This window comes from Colossoma macropomum, unplaced genomic scaffold (assembly GCF_904425465.1).
Source record: "Colossoma macropomum unplaced genomic scaffold, Colossoma_macropomum, whole genome shotgun sequence".
NCBI classification, from domain to species: Eukaryota; Metazoa; Chordata; class Actinopteri; order Characiformes; family Serrasalmidae; genus Colossoma; species Colossoma macropomum.
Window position 1 is genome coordinate 186378 of NW_023494805.1, and position 25388 is coordinate 211765.

The window sequence follows — 25388 nt, forward strand, 5'->3', positions numbered from 1 at the left end:
GTGAAGCCTTACTAGTAACAGACCACATGTTCAATAGGACTATTTTAGAAAGACTGATGGTTGAAATTCTGGAGGACACAGAGGTACGTGCATTCAGTTTGTAGAATGACTGAAAAAGACTGCAGTTGATCCCATGTGCATTCTTATTAATCCTAGAAGTTTATATGTCCATATGATGGGGATATTGGCCTCTGAGACAAAGGGAGCAGCAAGGGAGCATGATGTCCAGCAAATGTATCTTATTTGATGCACAAAGCCAATTACATGTCATAACTTAGAAAGCAAAACTCCAATTGGGCATGCATATTTAAGGTTTTTAATTCATTCGCTCAATACATGATCCACTTCAAAGGAAAACAAGACCACTCAAACCAAAGCAGGCAATCCAAATAAAAAAAAAATACAGATGATCAAATGTAATCCAGGGCTAAACAACAACCATTTTGTTGATATATGTCCAACTGGCACAAGACCAGAATCACCACAATTTAGTACCACATTAGAATTCAGCCATTCCAACGTTAGCCAAACACCGCAAACCCATAATGATTGCAGAGAAGCAGTTAGGCTAGACAACCCAGCAAAACTGCCAACAACAATTTGGGAGGGTGGAAGTTCACTCACTGTGGATGCAGTTTACAAAGGTACAGGGTTTAGGGTGGTTGGCTAAAACTATTGCCACTGGGAGCCCAATCAACAAATAAAAATCCAGCAAAGTCCATGAGCCTTAGTCTAAAAGAGCGAGAAATCCAAACAAACAAGACAGACAGAAAAACAAGACAAAAAAATGACAAAAAACAGCTCTGGAGAGAAGCAGCAGCAAAGATGTGCTCCTTGTACTCTCAACCAGAAGTGATCCAGATCCAGATTCAGAAAATCACAATAGAATTTGTTAATATAGAATGTAATACAATTTTTAAAAGTCTTACTTTTGGTATCATCTATCTTTTTACAAACTGGCTGTTTTACGTTGAGAGGTGTGGGTTGAATAAGACTCTTCTATAATGCTGACCGAGGAAACAAGTAATTAACACCCTGTTTATCCAACAACTGGCATCAGTGTCAATTTTATAGCCACATGTCATCTACTGTGGCTTTTGTGGTCTGATTCTGTATTTAATTGAACAAAGCAGCAGCAAAACACTGAGGTATGAAGAGAAATTGGACAGTGTTGGGAGTCAAATGCTCTGATGCTGTTTGACATGGAATATCTTACGTGTGGTGGCCTCAAGTGTAAAAATACAACCCCATTTCCAAAAATGTTGGGATGCTGTGCAGAATGTAAATTAAAAATAGGATGCAATGATATGCAAATCATGTAAACCATATATTTAAAAGAAAATACTACAAAGACAACATATCAAATGTTGAAACTGAGAAATTTTATCGGTTTTGAAAAATATATGACCTTTTTGAATTTGATGCCAACAACACATTCCAAAAAAGTTGGGACAGGGGCATGTTTGCCACTGTGTTTCATCACCTCTTCTTTTAACAACACTCTGCAAGCCTTTGGGAACTGAGGAGACACTGCTGTAGTTTTGAAAGTGAAATGTTTTCTGTTCTTGTTTGATACAGGATTTCAGCTGCTCAACTGTTTGGGGTCTCATTTGTCATATTTTTCATTTCATAATGCGGCAAATATTTTCAGTGATGACAGGTCTGGATTGCAGGGAGGTCAGTTTAGTAGCAGGACTCTTTTAATACGGAGCAATGCTGTTGTAATACATGCAGAATGTGGTTTGACATTGTCTTGCTGAAACGATCAGGGCCTTCTCTGAAAAAGACGTCATCTGGTTGGAAGCATATGTTGCCAAAACATTAAAACATTAATGGTGACTTCACATATGTGCACATCATCTATGCCATGTGCACTAATGCACCCCTATACCATCATGAATATTGGCTTTTGAACTGTGCACTGATAACAACTGAGTGGTATTTAGCCCACTAATTGTTGCACTATTTGATCATGCAGTCTTCAAAGAGTGGTGAACCCCTCCTAATCTTTATTTCTAAAAGACTCGGCCTCTTTGGGATACTCTTTTATACCCAGTCATGGTGCTGACCTGTTGCCAATCAGTCGCCAGATGTTTTTGTTTTAGCACTACACAAATTTACAGGCCTTTTGTTGCCCTCATACCAACTTTTTTGGAATGTGTTGTTGGCATCAAATTCAAAATGGGCAAATATTTTTCAGATGCAATCACGTTTCTCAGTTTCAACATTTGATATGTTGTCTTTGTACTAGTTTAAATAAGAAATAGGGTTTAAATGATTTGCACACTATTGCATTTTGTTTTTATTTACATTTTGCAGAGCATCCCAATTATTTTGGAAATGGGGTTGTACTTTCTAATGATACAGATATTAAGTTAAAAGACTCATACCTAGTAATACTTGTGAAAAAAACTACAGGAGTAAAACTTAACAAAATTTAAAATTAACATCAGCACAAAAACCGAGTGTCAGGGAGCTTCCTGGCAGGGTTTCCATGGCTGAACAGCTGCATACAAGCTTTATATCACAAAGTACAATTTGGTGTAGAAGAACTTGACTGGCTCACACAGAGCTCTGACCTCAACCCCATCAAACACCTTTGGAATGAACTAGAACAGAGAATGTGAGCCAGGCCTTCTCGTCTGTCATCAGTGTCTGACCTCACATATGCTCTTCTCAATGAACGGACAAAAAATCCTACAGACACTCTCCAACATCTTGTAGACAGCTTCCCAGAAGAGTGGAAACTGTTACAGCTGCAAAGCAGGGACCAACTCCATTTTAATGGCTATGGATTTAGAATTAGATGTCACAAAGGTGTAATGTGTAGGTGTCCCAATACTTTTATCTGTATAGTGTAAAAAAATGTATTGCATCAATACATGATCAGACCAGTGTACCCAGATAATCTCTGCCAGAAGTGAAGCCTGACCTTACTAAAACATTTAGCCTCAACAGTGAAAAATGCTGAATAACCTGTGTTGTCTTCTTTTATTCAGTGATAGTTATTCAGTGAGAACAGCAAAACTCAACTCGCCATTGGACAGTTTAAATGGATTTTTCAATCAGGACTCTTTTTATCTCACACAGCACAGCAGAGCTGATTGTGGAACTGAATCATGGCTCTTCATAGCTCTCAAAAGATGAAACTTCAATTTGACTGTGTAGACCATTTCTAGATTGTTGGATTTATTGCATTTGTCCAGATTTACAAAGATTTTAGAAGGTGAACCAGATCTCTTCAGTTCTTGACTGTGCTTTCTCACCTCTCTACCCTATTATTTGTCTTTATCTGTGTTATTAAGTGACATCAAATAGATCATTATTGTAATAAATAATAAAACACTAATATTTTCAATATCACTTAATAGGCTATATAATTTGTTGGTTCTGCAAACAACATGCTGTCAATTTTTACAATTTAACAAATTTGTACCTTTGCATTTCAAAAGTAAAAATAAAATCTATGCATTTAAATCATACAAGGCTCTTACATGATAGAAATAATGAAGTAAGATTTAATTCCTAGCCCTGGACAGAGGCTCAAACCATTTTTTTTTTATTTCATTTGAAATACATCAAATCATGCATGTGCCTTAAAACCTGAATGACTGAAGCGCTTCCCTCACACTGAACAGTGATGCGGTTTCTCTCAGGTGTGAATGTGCTGGTGAATCTTGAGGGAACCACTTTCTCCAAAGATCTTCCCACACTCTGAGCAGTGCTATGGTTTCTTTCCTGTGTGAATGCGTTGGTGTTTTTGGAGACCACTCTGCTGACAAAAAGTCTTTCCACAATCTGAACACCGATATGGTTTCTCTCCTGTGTGAATACGCTGGTGAATCTTGAGGGTACCACATTCTGTAAAACTCTTCCCACACTCAAAGCAGTGAAACGGTTTCTCTCCTGTGTGAATGCGCTGATGTTTTTGGAGACTACTACGTATAGCAAACCTTTGTCCACACTCTAAACAGGTATATGGTTTCTCTCCTGTGTGAATGCGCTGGTGTTTTCCAAGGTCTCCACTTCCTCTAAAACTCTTCCCACACTCAAAGCAGTGATATGGTTTCTCTCCTGTGTGAATGCGCTGGTGTGTTTGGAGACTACTTTGTACAGCAAAACTCTGTCCACACTCTAAACAGGTATATGGTTTCTCTCCAGTGTGAATGCGCTGGTGTGTTTGGAGATGACTCCGTGTAGTAAAACTCTTTCCACACTCTGAGCAGTGATATGGTTTCTCTCCTTTGTGAATGCGCTGGTGTTTTTGGAAACTACTCTGCTGACGAAAACTCTTCCCACACTCCGAGCAGTGATACGGTTTCTCTCCGGTGTGAATGCGCTGGTGTTTCTTGAGGGTACCACGCTCTCTAAAATTCTGTCCACATTCTGAGCAGTGATACGGTTTCTCCCCTGTGTGAATGCGCTGGTGGGCTTGGAGACTACTCTGTAGAGAAAAACTCTGTCCACACTCTAAGCAGTGATACGGTTTCTCTCCCGTGTGGATGCGCCTGTGGACTTGGAGACTACCCCATCTCGCAAAACTCTTTCCACACTCTGAGCATTGATATGGTTTCTCTCCTGTGTGAATGCGCTGGTGTTTCTTGAGAGTACTACTGTCTCTAAAACTCTGTCCACACTCTGAGCAGTGATACGGTTTCTCTCCTGTGTGAATGCGCTGGTGTTTTTGGAGATTACCATGTACAGTAAAATTCTTTCCACAGTCTGAGCAGTGATAAGGTTTCTCTCCTGTGTGAACGCGTTGGTGTGTTTGGAGATCACTCCGTTTAATAAAACTCTTTCCACACTCTGAACAGTGGCAAGTTCTTTTTCTGCCTGAAATCTTTTGTGTTGGTCTGCGAGGTGTGTTCTTGTGAAGCACATCAGATGTTTTTTGAGTACTGGAGCTTCTGGACACCATATTCTCACATCCAATCTTTTCTTATTTCGGCAGTTTTTAAAGGGTAATTCGAATATTAGATGGAAAGTGATCACTAGGAGCAAGAGACTTGCAGCAGTAGATGATTCTGAAGAAGAAAAAGGAAGGGAAAAGAAAACACTGGTTGATAAGGTGTTAAAGTAGGTAACTGGAAAAAATACCAAATCTTTTGTGGGATTCAAACAATGTTTTTATGAAGAACTTATTAAAACTCATTTAGATAAGAGCAGAATCTACACACACTCAAGAGCACAAGTGTGCAAACAATTCTGCAGTTTAAGAACACATCATGAATCTGACATAGACTTTTTCTTAGAACATTTTTCAAAAACACATTTAAGAAACAATTGGGGACATGTAACAGATCACGATAATTAACATGATGAAGAGAAAAGAGTGTAGCAAATCTGAAGTATGTTCATCTGTTCAAAAGTAATTATACTAAAAATTATTTTTTGATATATTTATTAAAAATTACTAAATATATATATAATATAATACTAAATAATTCTAAAAGAGCTGAGAAAGAAGATGGCCTGCCTGACTGTCCCCAATAGACAATGTGCGGTGCATTTTAAAATACAAAAGTAACAATGAAGAGCTCATACTGTTGCACAACTTGTTTGCGGCAATAAAGGGACAAAATTACACCCGAAGTGCTTCATCACTTGGTTTCTTCAGTCCGTACATATCTTTTTAAGTGTTTTGAAAAAAACAAAACTGCATAGCGGTACATGGTACATGCTTTACTGCCCCAAATTTTTCAAATATGTAGCAAAAAAACAAAATTGAAAAATTTGAGTTTACTGAATTTTGATTAGACTTTCCACAAAACAGCATTAGGTGACCATTTACTGTGACAAAACTGCACTGTAAACGGGTAAACCACAGTTGATGTTAACTAAAGCAGGTAAGTGGCACTTGAAATAAAATATATGAGGTAGATTTTCAGGTTAATAAAATAGCTAACTAATTTATTTATAGATAGATTGGTTAGGGTAGAGGTTGAGTTGTGGAAGCAGAGATCTCTCCAGGTTTCGGGAGGCAGATTTAGCAGCTGATGACGCCATTTTCTTCTTTTCATTTAAAAATGCTAATGAAAAGCTAAATGCCAATGCTCGTTAGCAACTGTACAAAAACTGTAGCTGGTTCAGTAGGAATATTCAAGTTGTAGAAGCTTCTAAATCTGCCGATTATCAGGAACAGAGCACTGAACTTGAAGCAGTGCTTAAAACATACAGGCAGATGTGTCAGTTATAAGGATAAACCAGCACTGCACTGACTTTTATGTTTTTATGTTGATGTCATAACAGGACTCAGGTACTGATGGGGGGTTTACAGCATTTGAGGTTTGAACATTTCAGAACCTTAAAGAATTGATGTTAAATTACCAGTTAAACCATAGTTCATCAAAGACTGTGGAACTGTACTACATTACAGAGATAAAATGCAGGCACTTCCTACGTAACCTTCTGCAAGGAGACTTGCTTCCCAAAACTATCTGTGTTGACATCAAATAATCCTGGTTCTCAATTGACTTGGAGACACTATGCAAAGCCAAAAAAGACACCAGTGGAGCACGGACACCAAATAAAATGGCTAAATGTGCAGTCAACAGCAAACTGTGACTGTTCATTTGTGTTCAAACTGTGAACAGTTCCTTTATCTGGAAGAGATTCAAGACCATTTCTAACCACCAGCCTCCAAATGTTGCAAAACATCTGAACATCTGTCACTTAAGAATTGAAAAAAGATTTTCTGCCTTCCTCCTGCTGAGCTACAGTCTGTCTACAACACCCTGTCTGCAGCCTCTTCACACCTTATCTCTGTCCGTTCTCACCTCTAAAGGACCTATGACTCCCCCTCCCCACTACCCTCTCCTATACCACCACTGAACATTAGGTCAACCAAAAGACTGGAAATATGGCTTGTCCTGATGATGTCTCACCTGCAAACCACACAGTTATGGCCATCCTTGCTGAAAAAAAAGTTCAATAAATAAAAATGGGTGACTATGACCCTCTATGCCTCAGAACTGGTGGTCCTCAGAGCTCTATAGGTATAGAACTGGAGCTGTAGACGTAAGCTGTCGTCTCACTGAACTGGAGCAGTGGATGTAAGCTATGGTCTCACTGAACTGGAGCTGTAGATGTAAGCTATGGTCTCACTGAACTGGAACTGTGGATGTAAGCTATGGTCTCACTGAACTGGAACTGTGGATGTAAGCTATGGTCTCATTGAACTGGAGCTGTGGATGTTTCATATTTGGAGTTGGAAACTAAATGACCCCAAACCCAAAACCAATAAAATAATCATTCACGATGTGAAATGCCTAACAAAAAATTAATAGCAATAAGTTGACTATAAAAGCGTATCAGCTCAAACATAAAGATAAACAGCTCTTTACCTTCAGCAGATCAGCTCCTGTTTCTCTCTATTTCTGTAAGAGTGAGTTATAAACAGTGTAAACAGAGTGAAAAAAAAGATAAACAGCTCTTTACCTTCAGCAGATCAGCTCCTGTTTCTCTAGTACCGCGAAGCTCTTCTTCTTCTCCTCTTTATCGCCTGTGGAGAACCACCGTTATAGAACTAGCGCCTCCAACGACGTCATCGCTGTGGATCTGTGGGCGTAATTTTTCTATTCCCACCCGTATTCCGACAGACCCGGCCTCCTGCGATACGATTGGCTAGAGGTTCATAAGAGCTTATTTTACAAAAATATGACATAAAATAATGGAATAAGGATGAGGAAACACATTCAGAAATTGAGCATTGAGTTGTGTGACGGGTGCAATACAACATTTTGTAAAATATTAATACACAAACAAAAAGCTTTGTGTAACAGTCAGAATAATACATTTCATTTTGTCCATGACACAAAATACTTCTATATTAGATTAGATTCAAGATTAGATTAAACTGTATTGTCATTGTGCAGAGTACAGGTACAGAGCCAATGAAATGCAGTTAGTATTTAACCAGAAGTGAGAAATACAGTATTATTCACATATAAAGTGCAGACAGATTGTATATAGTGGTAAACAAATATAGATATGCATGTATAAATATAATATACGTATATACAGAGTGAGTGGAGTATGTACAATGAGGTAGTATGTCCTGTGAGAGCATCATATGTAAAAGGTAAGTGTGCAGAGTAAGTTTGTACAGTAAGCTACGAATATGTTTTGGTGCAAATATGAATAGTGCAATAATATTAGTATATAAGGTACAATACAGTGCAATGAGTGCAAAGATGCAGTTAAGCAGCATCACAGCCTGAGGGAAGAAGCTCTTCCTGAGCCTGCTGGTGAGGGAGCAGAGGCTTCTGTAATGCCTACCAGATGGGAGGAGGGTAAAAAAGTCAGTGGTTAGGATGAGAAACATCCTTGATGATGTTCCTCACCCTGCCCACACTGTGCTTGGAAAATGTTCTCAATGGTGGGTGACTGGACACCTGTGATGCGTTGGGCAGTTTTCACCACCCACTGGAGCACTTTGCGGTCAGATGCAGAGCAGTTGCCGTACCACACTGTGATGTGAGTATGCTCTCAATGTTACAGAAGTTCACCAGTATCCTGGGACACAAGTGAGCTTTATTGAGGCTCCGTAGGAAGTAAAGACACTGTTGTGCCTTCTTGACCATGATGGAGGAGTTTAGGGACCACGTGAAATCATCACAGATGCAGATACCAAGGAAATTGAAATGAGACATGCGCTCTACCTCAGCTCTGCTGATGAAGCTGGCTGAGTGTGTCTGGCTCCTACACCTCCTGAAGTCCACTATGACCTCCTTGGTTTGGATTATGGAGTTAGAGCCATAAACAGGAACACGGTCATGGGTGAACAGCGAGTACAGAAGAGGAAGTCCAGAATCCAGTTGCACAGAGATGTGTTGATACCAAACTGGCTAATCTTTAAGATCAGCTTGGAGGGGACCACTGATGCTGAACTGAAGTCAATGAACAGCATACTGACGTATGAGTTTGGACAGTGCTGGTGGGTCAGACAGTGTGGACGGCTGAAAAGCTGCACATCTGCCAAAGGAATTATGTCACACTGCCTGTTCTGTCGTGCTAAACAGACAAGGTGTACCATTTCAAGACTACTCCTGATCAGGCTTCATTCAGATGGTGGTCATAATGGGTTTTAGAATAAATTATTCAAAGGTTATTCTCCTAAAAGGTTTTGGTTATTTCATCTTTGTTTTCTGTTATCACAGAGTCACACTGGGGTAATACATTTTCATGGTAGATGACAAATTTGCCTACACCAGGTCCTAACTTTAAACCTTAGTTAGGTTATATGGGCTTTAAATGAGAATGATTTAATAACTGGGTTGCACAGAAAAGTCCTGGCAATCATGAGAGCTACAGTCAGAATGTGCGAACCCACTTCATCCTCACAAAAAAGTGAAAGATCATTTTTTAGGTGACTTACCATCCCTTCACCTTTTCAGCCAAAAAATCAGGATGTGACAGACGGGTCTTGGCATAGGAGTCACCATATGTGACTTCACTGCATCTCCATAAAAGTCCAACCAAATCTCTTCAGGTTACTTACCACCCATTGGTTTAACCCCTAAATTACTACAGATACACATTTGGATGTAAAATTTACAGTTGATTCTTCTTGCATTGTGGGTTTATACAGTAGTTCATAGTAACTATATTTTTCAGATGCATTCTGCTTTAAGTGCTGGCTCTACGCTGTCACTTTCTGTGGATTCCACTGTGTCATCTGATTATTTTTTCCTCACTTTCCCCATGTGCTCAGTACGGAGCCTGTAAGCCATCAAAGTAGCCAATCACAGCTTCACTCCACTCTGCCAAAACATCTACCATCGCTCCGGGCAAAGATGCAGCAACATGGCGTAGATGAGTAAATAGGTAGCAACATGGCATAGACGTGATGGTCTGAGGGTAGGAAGGTCACAGTCACAACTGAGGTAAGTTATGCAGTGCTTTGCTTATATAGTAAAAGTGTGTCATACAACCATGCACAAAATACAAAAGTGAAAAGACAACTTATGCAAATCCAAAAGTTATAAAAGATTTACAGCATAAACAGCCCCGCCAGCTACTAATAAGGGTAGACTTCGCACAGTGCCCAAGGAAAGAAAGAAACAAGACAAGCTAACTTGTCTTGCCACAGATAAACCGCCACAAAATACATAAGGTGGCACCCTAACCTAGTGTGTCTATACAAAATGTCAAAAATGTGTGAATATTTTGAAGTGAGCAACAGTGTTGAATATTAATACAGTAAAAACATTTAAAGTATATAACACAGAATATGGAAATATTCATATTTGTTTTCTTCAGAAAGTTATTATTGAAATATGTGTTTTAAACCATTTTCATTTCATTTACATTAAACAAAATAATTGAAGATAAAAAAATTGGGTAACAGGGTTGTAAATTTAGCATATAATAATCTAGAATTGAGGAGTGTTTAGCTTGACATGCTGCACATGTTCCATGTTAACTGCTAATAACCATATAGCTTACATAAATAAACAATAAATATATATTCTTTTTTTAACAACAAATTTGGTATCAGGGTTGAATGATTAACCTTTACTCAAGCAGCTTAACCATTTATATTATAACTTTATGTTATATTTATGTTATAGCTTATTTACTGAATGTGTTCCATCATTCTTATTCCATTATTTTATGTCATATTTGTGTAAATTCAAAACTGCTGCAGTAAATAAACAAGTGACTGCTGTTATGAACTTTTAGCCAATCATAGCACAGGAGGCGGGGTTTGCTGGTGGGATTAGAACAAAATTGCCCCCAGATACACAGTGATGACGGGGTGTGCTAGTTCTATAACGGTGTATAGTGGAGACAAAGTGGAGAAGAAGAAAAGCTTTGCGGTACTAGAGAGAAACAGGAGCTGATCTGCTGAAGGTAAAGAGCTGTTTATCACTTTTTCACTCTGTTTACACTGTTTATAACTCACTCTTACAGAAATAGAGAGAAACAGGAGCTGATCTGCTGAAGGAGCTGTTTATCACTTTGTAACCCAGCTGTAATTTTGTCAGCCTTAGTGTTGTTCATTAAGTAGGCGCTAGTTCTTTAAGAAATTTGCGACAGTTTCACTTTGTGCGACGCAGTTTCTGGTTATAGTAGCTACTTCAATGTCCGAACAGAGTTTCTATAGAAACATACGGGTAGGGGAGCATGTGGTTCAGAGTTTTAGCACGACGAGAGGAGAGGTCTGATAGACAGGAATCACTCCAGATATCTTCTAGATTTAACCCTGATTCTTCTGCGAGGTGAGCATCTCTGTATCTGTGTGTTTCCTGGTCCACAGTTACTAAGTTTTGTACTAGTTTTCAACACTAAATCTGCACTGAAAGTGTGTAAAACTGCTCTAAAAGCGGGTTCATAGTCTGTTAACTCCTGTGTGTCTGCTGGGCTGAGTTGGCTGATAAATACTGACAGATTTAGCTGCAGTTTCGAGTGTTTATACTAAATGCTAAATGCGTTTGGTCAGAAATGGTAGGAAAATGTTTATGTATGTTAAAGAAATGTTAAGTTTATCGGTGTTGTGGTCATTTATATTTTATTCATGTATGCTTGTTGCTTCAACAATGCAAATAAGACCAATTATTGAGTAAATTCAGATTGGTTTTAGTGCGAGGAGTTCAGAGGTCTGATAGACTGCAGTCAGTTCTAGATACCTTCTAGATTTAATTCTGTTTACTGATTCTCCTACCGGACTGGTGGTGTAACCAGTCTGCTATGCCCAGACTGTTCCTGGATCAGAGAGAGGGCGGCAGGTATATCTGTCCATAAACTGACCTGGATCACTTCAGTAGATATTTTTTATTTTATTTTTTGGAACCCAAATAATATTTGTTTACTATTTTTTCTCATTCTTTTTTCCATCTTCTTGTATTGAGCCTTAAAAGACTTTTTTCCTCACACAGTTTTAAAGTGTGGACATTTTGAACCGAAGTAATAATCTAAAAGCAGCTGTCTTGAAAATAAGCTAAAGGTTTCAGTGTTATGCTAATATTTCATTGATGTCAATGTTTTTAGGTTTGTATGGTTTTGTGTGTGTGTGTGTGTGTGTGTGTTTGGGGGGGGGTGATGGTTTACTTTAGGCGATGGGTTGGGACTGCTGGTTTAATTTGTGTGTGGCGGGGGGTTGCTGGTTTAGTTTAGATGAGGTGTGTTGGTTGGTGCTAGATGGGGGCCCTGGTTAAGTGTGATGTTTGGTTCTTGGGGTTTCTGGTTAAATTCTCTTGGGTGAACCCTGTGTGTGATTTTTATATTCAGGTGATTTATAGTAGTTCCTAAGTTAAGGTTTATGCTTTACTAAATCAAAATGAGTTGCACCACACCAACTACATTTTATGTTAAACTACATTAAACTTACTAAATAGCTCCATTTCCCCTAAAGAAGGTGATGCTGGTTAAATCGCCAACTTCAAATATGAAACATCCATAGCTCCAGTTCAGTGAGACCATAGCTTACATCTACAGCCTCAGTTCAGTGAGACCATAGCTTACCTCCACAGATTCCACACCTTCTTCCACATCCTAGAGGAATACTTGTTTTCAGGGTGGAAAACCAGTAGCTCATGGTGAGCTTATTTAATTTTTAATAATGGCTGTCTAAACTGAACCAGCAGTGTTTGAGGCATCACAATTTTACATAATAGTTGCAGTGTATCTGTTTGATTTGAGGTCCTGCTCTAAGATTTTATGGGTGTTGTCTGCTCTGATCCCAGATGCCTTACTTGTGTTACTTGGTGAACTTTAGTTTAAAAGAGTCACTGTTAGAAGTACATTGTAGAGGAGGAGAGATAATGTAGCCCTGAGGGGTACCAGTCCTTGTATTTGGCAGTCTTAACTTTTTGTTGACTGCACTTTTAGCTCTTTCATATGGTCAGCACTCCATTAGCTTCTTCCTTTGATGTACATAGTGTCTCTAAGTCATTGAAGAACAAGGGTTCGTTGTTGTAAATGTAGATTTTTGTTTTTTGTTTTGGATGCAAGTCTCACAGAAGCTTATGTAAGAACTGACTGTATTTTACTTCTCTATAATTTAAATACAATACCACAGTCTTTGATCAGTAATCAAGTCCTTACGTCTTTACCTTCTGTTCCTGTGATGAAGTGTTCACATTTAGTTGTGACACTAGTGCATTTGTGAGATACTCTGGTACAGACCTCTATTCTCTCATGTGAATTCACTTCAGTCATCTGCCTGCTCATCCTGGGCTTTATATTGACTCTGTTCCATTTCTTCCTTCTTCCCTCTGACTGGACTACTATTGATTTGTTTGTGAAAATGCTGCCTGTATCTTGCTGCTCTCCTAGTCACTTTGGATGTTCTTCAGCCACCGCTAATTGGACTCCTCTCGTGCTGTTACTCTCTCATCCCATTCAGCTCTCAGACCTGGGAGCCATGTCCATTGTCAGTCTTTTGGGGGCTTAAACTCCAAGCAAGTGATCAAGCGATTCTCATCAAATGCCGTAACTGAACAACCATGCTGTTGCCAACAGGATTTTCCATACTGCCTCCTGCAGTGGCTAGAGAATCAACCAGTTGCCTCTCTCTCACTTTCCTGTACCTCTGTTCACTTCAGCCACAGTGAATATTTTCAACTGTTTTAAAAGTTGTTGTTGTCACTTTTCCTGGGGTGTGTAGCCTATCCTTTTCCCCACACTCAATATGGTTGTGTCACATACACAATCACAAAAAAACAAAATACGTGCTTACACATAATATAACGTCTCATGGGCTTTGCTGGATTTGTTAAATGAACATCCAATTGCATTGCTAGTAGCAAATCACCCGAAGCCCTCTCCCTCCTTATGTGCACATTCGTTGACTGCAGCCAAGGTGTGTTTCCACCCAAAGTTGTTGTCAGCAATTTTGCTAGGTTGAGTAGTCTAACAGCTTCACTGCACTCAATATTGATGTGTGATTTTTGGTAATTGTCTAACATCTTATTTGTGATCCCGATCTTATGCCAACTGGGTATGAATCAATAAAATGGGTATGATGTTTACCTCTGGATTACATTTGCCTAATGTGTCATATCATAGCGTATCGTATAGTTGTGTATTTTTGTTTTAGATTGTCTGTTTTTGGTTTGAGTGGTTTTGTTTTCCTTGGATGTGGATCATGAAGTCAGCAAGTGAACTAAAAAGCTTAAATGCATAACTGTTCAGAGTTGTTAACTTTTTGAATAACGTCAATCGATTAGCTTTATGTCAACCAAGGTACATTCACCAGTCTCTGATCTCCACCTCTACTAAGTATGTGTCGGAGGCCTATGTCCCCATTATCTATTCACACAATTAAACTTCTAGGATCAATGCCCATGGAATTAATTGTGGTCTTCTTTGCTTGCTCTGCAAATTGGATGCACATACCTCTACCTCCTCCAAAGTTTTAGCCATCAATCTTGCTAAAATAGTCTTGAACATATGCTCCATTGTTAATAAGACTTCACTGATTAATGATCTGATCCATCAGAAAAATCTGGACATGCTTTTGCTGAACGAAACCTGGGACATATTTCAACACTGTGAACCACTCCTGCCATAGACCAACACTGGAAGTGTAATACATCATATTGACCAACTCATTTCCTTTCAATGTTGCACTGTCATATGCCCTCTTTATATTCTGTATGTTTTGCCAAACTCCTGACCTGCTAGAGCTGCCCCAGTCAAAAGTGAGTTACTGTGAATTACATCCAAGGAGCAACAACAGCTAAGTGATGGAGTGATGGGCAACACAGGCTCAAAGAACAAGACCACAGAGAGATTGGACAAGTACATATGGGTGGGAGGTTTGGGTGTCCACATACTTTTGGTCATGCAGTGTAGATTAAATTATCTGAAATGTATTCTGTTGGTAGTTATGGGCAGTAGACCAGTAGTAGTCGAGATGTAACCGATTTATACATGGGGGTAGCTGCCGAAGGATGAAGACATGTTATGCTCACTCTCAGAATTTAAAGCAATCTCTAAAGGTTCATGGTATTTTACCGCTGGTGTATTAAGCGCCTGCCCAAAGGGACAATGTTAACAGACAGTTCTTTATCCCTTTAAAGGTTTGTGACATCTACTGTACATTTTTGTGGTACTGCCATTAAGTTTCTTTCTTTTGTCTCTTTTTTCGTTTTAGGTGTTTGAATCTTCAGTCTACATTGTCCTCTTAATTTCAACACATTGGTCTTCACCTGGTGGTTATGGGGGACAGCACAAGAGGAGAAATATTAATGGCAAGAAGTTACTGGGTGCAAGTGCTAGAATCTTTGTTTAATGGCCTTGTGGCTACAGGCTGATTCATCCTGAAGACACAAACAATGAGATGGACCTATTGGCCATATACAGTCATATTTGGGTATCCTTCCTTCTAATTTACTGTGCACATATGTTAACACACTTTTTTCCCTGTTGACCAACACATTGTGCCAACACTCTGCTGGGGGACTGTATAACCTCACATAATTCTGGTCTCAGTTGCAGTTCTATGGGTTCCCAGCCATGATTTTAAATAAACATGCATAGATTAATTTATAATTACGAGTGATGCTGTTTTCTTGTCTTTAATAGAGATGGCCATCACCATATATATCTTGCATTACTTCTGTCTTTTAACCAATTACATTATTATTAAATTATGTGAATTATTAACCATGTTTGTGTCTTATTTAAATTCTAATATACTAAAATAAGCACTCAAGTATATATGATTAATCAAATTCTTCTATGATAATTCTACTTATGTTGATGCATAGTTTCTTAATGTTAACTATCAAGTCTTATTCTTCTTATAATAATAATAATATAATAATAATAATAATTTGTTGTTTTCTAATGGAGCATTTCATATTAATAATTTATCCACAACGTCTTGAGCTTTAATGATTATTTCATAAATATTTACCACCCATCCAGTGGAACTAGAGTTAAAGTGTACATCACTTTGACTGAATGCTATTCTTTAATGTCACTTGTCCTGTATTGTACTGTACTCTTCTTATGGAGGCAAAAGTCAGATGTGCTTCCAGACTACCTTTATGAGACACCTGCAAAGGACAGAAAAAGACAAAGCCCAACACCCACAACAGCATAGTTATTATCAGTGTCTCTAAAGCCACCACTATTGCAGTCCCAATAGGCACCAAGAGGGGGGCACTTGTGTCATGCAGACCTGGCTTTGAAAAAGAGTCACAGGGACACAGCTGACTCAGAAAGAGGAGCAATAAAAGTACAAAATGGTAAAAAAGCCTTACTAATAGAAAAGCTGGTATACAAGATAAAGCAAACATGAGAGAATGAGACATTAGAGAACAAAATATCAAACAGTTAATGAATAATTAGAAAAACCAGTGGCTGTCCTTTTAAGAAAGTAAATGGAGTACATGAATTGCCATTGTGGAAATATACTTACGAAATGTAATACAGCTTACAGATTACAGCATCAGATTCCTGTAAATGACATTCCACAACATTAATCAGCAAAAAACTCTTTTAAATACTTACTTAAAGCTCCAATTTCATGGAGCTATAGTTCTACATATTGTGGTTATATCCTTTCATTGAGTGATTAACATATGCTACTGGACTCAATTTCTTGGGAAAAGACTGTACATTAATCTTGATGTCTAGCATCGGCCTCAAAAGTAAATGGTTTGGTGAAGTCAGCAAATACTAAAACTGAGGCTAAAACATTCACTAACATGCTTTTCAATTGGTTAGCTTCCATCTTCCAGTCTACAACTAAGGTAGGATATTTCTACTTGTTTTAGCAGCCTTAATGACATCATCCACCATTTGGTGCAGGGCTGCCGCCATTGTAAAATTCTTAGCAAAACAGTGTCACGTGTACCACGAATATATCATAGAAAGCATTAGCACTCACAGTGGACAGCGACAACAAGTTGCTAAACTGGACCATAGAGGACTGGCAACATGTGGCATGGTCCGATGACTCATGTTACCAATTGTTTCAGGCTGATGGCAGAGTTTGTGTGTGGCCACCAAGCCATGGATCCCAGTTGTCAACAAGCCACTATGCAGGCAGATGGTGGTTCCATAATGTTGTTGGGTGTGTTCTCATGGCATGGGTTGGGTCCACTGGTCCACCTGAACATTGACCATTTCACTGCTTGGTGACGATTGGCAGCCTTTCATGGACTTCATGTACCCCCACAACGATGAGACATTCCAGCAGGATAATGCACAGTGCCATAAGGCCCAAGTTCTCCGGATTTGGTTTAAGGAGCATTTGGGAGAGTTCTGACAAATTATGTGGCATGAACGTTAGCCTCAGTCAACCATTTATGAGATATGGTGGAAGGGTTCTTTCACACCAGAGATCATGCACCTACAAATACCATGGTGTTGTGGCTGGCTATCCAGACAGCATGGCTCAACATCCTCCCAGATGTCTTCTGTCCACTTTTGGAGTCAATGCTATGACGAGTTGCTATTGTACTAGTGTCAGAAGACTTTGACCTTGCTCTGGGATTTTTATTATCTCCATTTTTGCTATCACCAGTGGGGTAGCCAGTGGGATACCTTTTGTACATAAGCTATCCATGGAGAGAAATGCACATAATTCATAAATCTATCTCCAGTAAGCTGGATTACTGGAATGGTCTCTTTATTAGCATTTCCTGGACCACAGTCAGACAGCTACATATTATTTAAAATGAAGCTGCTACAATTCTTATGAGAATTAAGAGATCCAAGCATGTTAATCCAGCCCTCAGGTCACTGCACTAGCTAACAAATAAACAACAGTGTTGACATTCAATTGCTTTTTATTTTACATAAATCTCTGAATGGCTTTCTATCAAAATACACTACTGAACTGATTAAACTATACAAACCCAATATGCCTCTCAGATCACTCAGGACTCCTGGAAAAAGAAAGTGAGATTATAGAAAAAGAAATATACATGATGTTTACATCCAGATCTTCCCTCCATGATCTATACAGATGAACAAACATAGAACTTTATGCATTCATTAAACTTCACATTAAATCAAATCAGAAGATAAACAATAACAAGAACTTATATAATATCGCTGTTCCAGTAGCACTCTGTGGTCTGTTGATGATGTGGTCAACCTGGCCCTGCACTTCATACTATAGCATCTTGACCGGAACATATGCTAGAGTTTGTGGGCAGTCCTGGCACATATCCTATGAGTTTGTGGTCTTCGGGTCAGCATTCAACACCATAGTGCCAGAGCTGCTGCAGGTCAGAATGTCCCAGATGTCTGTGCCAGATCCCATCTGCTGATGGACCATGCACTTCCTGACAAGGAAGAGACAGCAGGTGCAGCTAGGGTTAGATGCCCATACTCTCCGTACTAGTGTAATTAAAGGTTGCATGCTCTCACCCCTTCTGTTTCTAAACTAATGATTGTCTAAGGAACCAGCTGTGTAGATCCTAAAGTTTCCAGATGACACCACCGCGGTGGGCCTCACAGCCAACAGTGCTGAGTCTGTCTACAGAATAGAAGTCAAAAAGGCGATCTCCTGGTGCAGCAGCAACCACCTGCTGCTGAACCTACAAAAGAATGGAGATGGTAAAGGACTGGACTTCAATTGCAACCCTTCCTCCCTACCCTACACTATCAATGGCTTGGTGAAAGAAGATACACAACATAGGGTATCGTGTACAGCAGTGAGAGACCCTATTTTCTTTATTATCTTTCCAGGTAGTAGATGTAAGAGGTGGCTGCTGTCTCCTGTGCCACTGGTTGGACGTTCATCCACAAATACCAGAGAGCAGCCAACATACCAACAGCAAATTGAAGTTTGTCAAAGATACTATTTCACAAGAATCAGAAGGCTTTAGCCTTGCTCTGGTGTGTTTATTATTTCCATCTTTGATTGCTGTCACCAATGGGACAGTAGCAGAGGAGTATCTTTTGTACATAAGCCACCTCTGAACAGAAATTCAACTAATTCCTACATTTATCTCCAGCATGCTGGTTACTGCTATGGTCTCTTTAATGGCATTCCCTGCACCACTGTTAGACTACTACGTGTTTTTTTAAATGCTCAGGTCACTGCATTAAGTAACAAATAAACAACAATACTGACATTAAAGTGTTTTTTATTTTACTTAAATATCTAAATGGCCTTGGACCAAAATATACTGCTGAACTGCTTGAAGTATACAAACCCAATATACCTCTCAGATCACTTGGGACCATTCAGTTAGTAGTGCTCAGAATCAGAACCAAAGATGGTGAGGCAGCATTCAGTCATTATGCTGCTAACTGCTGGAACAAACTCCCAGATGAGGTCAGATCTGCTCCATTCTTGAATCCTACAGGTTATTGTTACTGAGGTCCAGCTTTTTCAAGGAGGAGATTGTTGATTATAAAGTTGATCTCAGAATTTCACAAGCTTTTCTCACAAGATTACAGATAGCTAGTCAGACAAGAAACTGAAAATGTAACAGATCATACAAAAAGAAATGTGTATGATGTTTACATCTAAATTTTCACTCAACAATCCATCCAAATGAACAAACACACAAATGTATGCATTCACTGAACTTCATATTAACACAAACGTAAAATAAATGATAACAGATAGAGTATCACTGTTCCAGTATCACATGCTTCCCACATGCTTGATCATGCTAAAAATGAGCATCACTAGATTAAATGACTACAGTCACATAGCCCTGACCTCACCTGAAGACCAGTACAAATTCTGTGCTGGATCCCCTGCAGTTTGCATACCGACAAAACATGTTTGTTGATGATGTGCATACCAAACAAAAAGGTCTGTTAATGATATGGTCAACTTGTTCCTGCACTTTATACTACAGCATCTTGACAGTTCTAGAATGCTAGACCTTGTGGACAGTCATGTCACCCATTCTATGAGTTTGTGGTCTTCAGCTCAGCATTCAACACCATAGTGCCAGAGCTACCGCAGGTCAAAATGTCCCAGCTATCTGTGCCAGATCCCTTCTGCCGGTGGACCATACACATCCTGACAGGAAGGAGACAGCAGGTGCAGCTAAGAAAACGTCAGACCCCCAGACCCTCAATATTAGTGTGCTACAAGGTTTTGTGTTATCACTCCTCCAGCCATGTAGATTCTCAAGTTTCCAGGTGATACCACTGTGGTGGGCCTCATAGCCAACGGTGATATAAGTCTGCCTACAGAATAGAATTCAAGAAGCTCGTCTTCTAGTGCAGCAGAAAGTACCTGCTACTGAGCATGGAGATGGTGATGGGCTGGACTTCATTTGCAACCCTTCCTCCCTACCCCCTCAACCTCAACGGCTCGATGAAAAAACATAGAGTATCATGTGTACAGCAGTGAGAGACCCTATTTTCTTTATCATCTTTGCCAGCAGTAGATGGAAGAGGGCTCTCCAGCACTGCCACAGGTTGAAAGTTTTTCCAGAAATACGACAGAGCTGGACCTGCTTTCTAGAACACTCAGTGTCCTAGCGTCAGAAGGCGTTGACCTTGCCCTGGGATTTTTGTCTCCATCTTTGATTGCTGTCACCAGTGAGGAAGCAGTGGGGTATCTTTTGAACATAAGCTACCCCTTGACATACATCTAATGCAACTAATTCATACATCTCCATCAGGCTGGACTACTGAAATTGTGTCTGAACTAGAATTACCTGGACCACAGTCAGACAGCTAAGTATTATTTAAAATGCAGCTGCTACCATGCTTACAAGGACGATGAGATCCAGGCACATTACCCCAACCTTCAGATCACTGCACTATCTATTAATTTTCAACAATATTGATGAAGTGTTTCTTATTGTAGTTAAATCTCTGAATGGCCTTGGACCAGAATACACTGTTGAACTGTTTTAAGTATCCAAACCCATTAGACCTTTCAGATCATTCAGGACTGGTCCGTTAGTAGCGCCCAGAATTGGGAACCAAAGATGGTGAGGCAGTATTCAGTGATAATGGTACTAACTGCTTGAACAAACTCCCAGACAAGGTCAGATCTGCTCCACTCCTAATTCTTGCGGGTTATTGTTACTGAGGTCTGGCTCTTTCAAGGAGGCGATTGCTGATTCTAGAGATTACAGATAGCTAGTCTGCCAAGAAAGTGAAATTGTAACAGATTACAGAAAAATAAATATATATGATGTTTACATCCACTCTTGTTCCACTGAACTGAAATGGTCTGTTCCCCAAATTAAACAAAATTTTAGAAAACATTGAAAAGTTTGTTCTACTTATCTAATCCACATCAGTCTAGTTCATTTGCAATTCACACATTCTTAACTCCATTATAATCTTTGGTGTAAGCACAGATAATTTAGCTATCCATTTCTGGAGCACAGCAGTCTTAAATCATTACCTAATCTCATATGACATCTACTTCAGTCATATGTTCATCTCGATGCTATTGTGTCAAGTTTAATATAACATCCTCCATATCTAGTAGCTTTATCAAACACCTACCAGAGCTGCCGGTTTCTATCAGCTGTCCAACGTACTGAATTAGATATTATGAATAAAAAAGGGTACTTACTGCAGCATGCTCAACTTATCTCTCCTAACTGAATGAAAATAAAAACAATAATCCTAAAATATTATTTAGCACAGTTGTTTAACTGGACTTTATTTTTTAGAGCTGATTACATGAAATGTCTTTGTTTATTATTATTGTAGAATGTCATCTGCAGAGTTCTCATTTCAAATGTTTTCTTGTTGGATCTGACACTGTAATCTGTGAGTGGTATTACATTTTGGAAGTATGTTTTAATGTGCTCATTGTTTTCTTAAATGGACAACCGTGATTATGCCCACTATCAGACTATTGTGTTTGATATTTTAAAGAAATGGAGGACGTAAAAAATCTCTGAATGTTATGTCCAAGGAACTGAGTAAAGCAGTCAAATAGCAGAGTAAGCTACTGGATTTAATAGACGAAGTGAAACATTTAAAGATCTTAGTTAAGGAGAAAAACAACAGCATTTCTGGACTAGAATTGATGATCTGGAACAGTACACAAGGATGTAAGACTTGATCATAACTGGACTGGAAACTACACACAGAACATATGCCAGTGTAACTGAACATAAGGGTGGTGAAGACGTCTCATCAGAGGAGTTGAATTCTTTGGAAGGGCAAATAATAAAGTTCTTTGAAAGTAAGAATATTAATATACAATGTAACAGCATCTCAGCTTGCCATACCCTGCCCCGAAAAGACAGCAAAACCTGCCATAGTGGTTTGGTTTGTGAATAGGAAGCACAAGATTGAACTACTGAGGCAGGCAAAGAAGCTGAGGGGGACAGGAATGTACGTCAATGAGCATCTTATCAAAAAGAATGCAGATATAGCAAGACAAGCATGTATACTCAAAAAACAGCATAAAATACAAGCAACACGAACTAGAAAATGTAAAGCGATGATACGGAGGAACGGAACTCCAGAGGAAGCCAAAGTTATCATGATCAGAGATCTGAAAGACCCGTACAAATGATGAATTATAATCATCTCACAGCTTGTCCTGTTATAATGCACTATGGGAGATATTGATGACAGTACATTGGTATGATTTGAATGTGTGACTGAGCATTTTACATGAACTAGACTTTACTAAATGACAGTCTTTAACAAGGATTATTTATTCCCATTCAAAGACATAGATGATGAGAAGTTCACGGATAACATAGATGGTGTGGGGGACCATTCATACAAACTGTGTAGCAAGTATGAACATCTGACTTTTAAAACATTTGACCACACAGAACATAAAATACACGAGTTCGGAAATGACATTGACCCAGAAATTCACTTCTACCATAACATTAACCACAATTGTGACACAGAGAAACATTGCAATAATAATGTGAATATGGAAGGTGCTTTATCAATAATACACTTTAACAGTAGAAGTCTCTATCGTAATTTACCAAAACTCAAGGATTATTTAAGTAAATTTAGTAAATTTGATGTCATTGCTGTGTCTGAAACTTGGCTTGATGATGAGAAAGTTTATGATGTTGGACTGAATGGAAATGAGCTGTTTACAGTTAATAGGAACAATAAAATAGGAGAAGACGTTGCTCTGTATGTTGATACACATTTGAAATGCAGTATAGTCAAAAGTATATCAAATGCTATAGATAACAAATTGGAATGTATAACTATAGAAACAATCGAAAAAATATATTAATCAGCTGTGTATATAGAATATCACCTGTGAATATAGAACATGATAGCTAATGATAAATTAGCTATTTTTGATAAATTGAATGATAATAAGGTACAAATTGTATGTGGAGATTTTAATATTGATTTGTTAAATCTAAATAGACATAAAAGGACAACGGATTTTATCAGTACAATGTACGGCAACAACCTATTCCCCAGTGATTACAAAACCAACAAGAATAACAATGGACGCTGCCACATTGATCGACAATATATTCACAAAAAGAATTGAAAGCAAAATAGTAGATGGGTTGCTCATTAACGATGTAAGTGATCATCTTCCAGTCTTCACAATCCATCAAAAATGTTTAAATGTAAATAATTAACACAGATTAAACACTTCTAAAGTAAGTAGACATAGAACTCCAGTACCAATTGCTACTCTCAAGGTGGACTTAATGAAATAAAACTGGACCAAGGTGTATGTAAGAGATGAACCAATATTATCAGAAATTATTGAAGTGATACAGGAATAACACTCAAAGAACATGGAGTGTGCTAAATAACATCATTAAAAAGGGCGCAGGAAGAGCACTCCAGATTATTTTGTAAAAAAAGACAAAATAATTTAATAAAACAAAAGAAACACATACAAAACCAACACCAAACCCATTTTCATGCTACAGAAAAAAGCTATAAGAATTATAGGTCAATCAGACTACTATGAACCAACCAATAAACTATTTATTAAATTACATGCTTTAATATTCAGTGACCTAGTCGACCTTCAAACTGCACAGATAATGTACAAAGCACAAAATAATTTACTACCAAACTGTATTCAGAAGCTGTTTGCAATTAAAGAGAGCAAATATGGACTTAGGGGAACATATATGTTTATGTATCACTGTGTTATTTATGTTGTATATCTGTCAAAGGGGTATGTTCATAGAATAATTGTGATAAGAAATTAAGAATGTGTAGCTCACTTTGCAATTAAAAAAAAGTTTAAATATAAGGTGGTAAGCACTAATGATCATCATTATGTATGAAATGTTCTGAAATGTTCATTGTTTTTCTTTCTTTTTGGATATTACTCTGTATTGTTTAAATGCAGGATTGTATATATTTATATGATATAGAGTAATTTTATGGGTGTAAACACCTTGATAAACCAAAATAAACATATTAATTACAAATAATAATTAATTACAGAAGCACTTGTCCAAAGTGCTTTGTTGTCTTCTCAGAAAATTTATCCTAACTAGTACAATGAGGTTAGAGTACAAACTACCCCTGAGCTCAGAATACTGCTAGAAACAAAATCCTGTGTTGATACCAAGAAAAAAGATACAGAAGTAAAAACAGTGCAATGCAAGACATTTCAATACGTACCTGAGTGCTGTTTTCTTTTGGTATGGTTTTTAGTATTTTTACCATTTTGCTATTATTGACTGTATTGTGTCTCATCAGCTGTGTCAATGTGACTCATGTTCAAAAGCAAGTCTGCAAGTGCCCCCTCTCTGAAGCCTGCTGTGACTGCAATAGTAGTGGCAAGAGTAATACTGATAAATATTCTACACTGTGTTGGGCTTTGTCTTTTTTCAGAATTTTGAAGATGTCTTATAACGTTGGTCAGTGTAGCACACCTGACCTTCCTCTCCATATAGAGGAGTGATTCTTTATTATTATTATATAACACAAAAATATTACAGGCAAAGACACGTTAAAAAGAGTATTCAGTTGAAGTCATATACATTTTAGCTTGTCGGTGTTAAAAAAAAATGATGTTTTTGTTGAAGATGTAGTGGATAAATTAATATTACTAAAAATCAATGGATTAACAATAATAATAATAATAATAATAATAATAATAATAATAATAATAGAAGCACCAGGACAAAATAGACTCAGAATGAAGTACACTTGCCAGTTAACACTAAGAAGACAATAAGCAACAACAGAAATCAATTTATTATAGAAATATTTGAGGTACACTTGATTTTTAACACTAAGAAGACTAAATTATAGAAATAGAATTCTATTTTATTTTTTTACATCTGAAGGAAATTTCATCACTTAAAGCAAATAAAGTGTATTTGAATTTCTGCTACAAGATACATACACACAAACAATAATTCACAAAATTTAATTAAAGTAATAAAAAGAGAAGCAATGCAGAACATACATTACAGTGGCCATCTCTAATAAAGACAAAAGCATATCATAGAGTCACAATTAAATAAATCATCAAAGTAATATGTTCACAGTTGGGAAGCAGTCAGAAG

General features: G+C 38.1%; 1 protein-coding gene and 1 pseudogene across 1 annotated transcript in view; both read right to left on the bottom strand.

Moving 5' to 3' along the window:
• Positions 1 to 7542, bottom strand: part of LOC118826379 (zinc finger protein 850-like) — a 36495-nt gene extending 28953 nt beyond the window's left edge. Inside the window, exons 1-2 of the mRNA XM_036597341.1 lie at positions 7438 to 7542; positions 3727 to 5024 (exon numbers count right to left, since the gene is read on the bottom strand). Coding sequence (XP_036453234.1) covers positions 3727 to 4918 — 1192 coding nt within the window. The 5' untranslated portion in view covers positions 4919 to 5024; positions 7438 to 7542. The remainder of the gene's footprint in view (positions 1 to 3726; positions 5025 to 7437) is intronic.
• LOC118826312 overlaps positions 1 to 25388 on the bottom strand; it is a 545149-nt pseudogene that overhangs the window by 161099 nt on the left and 358662 nt on the right.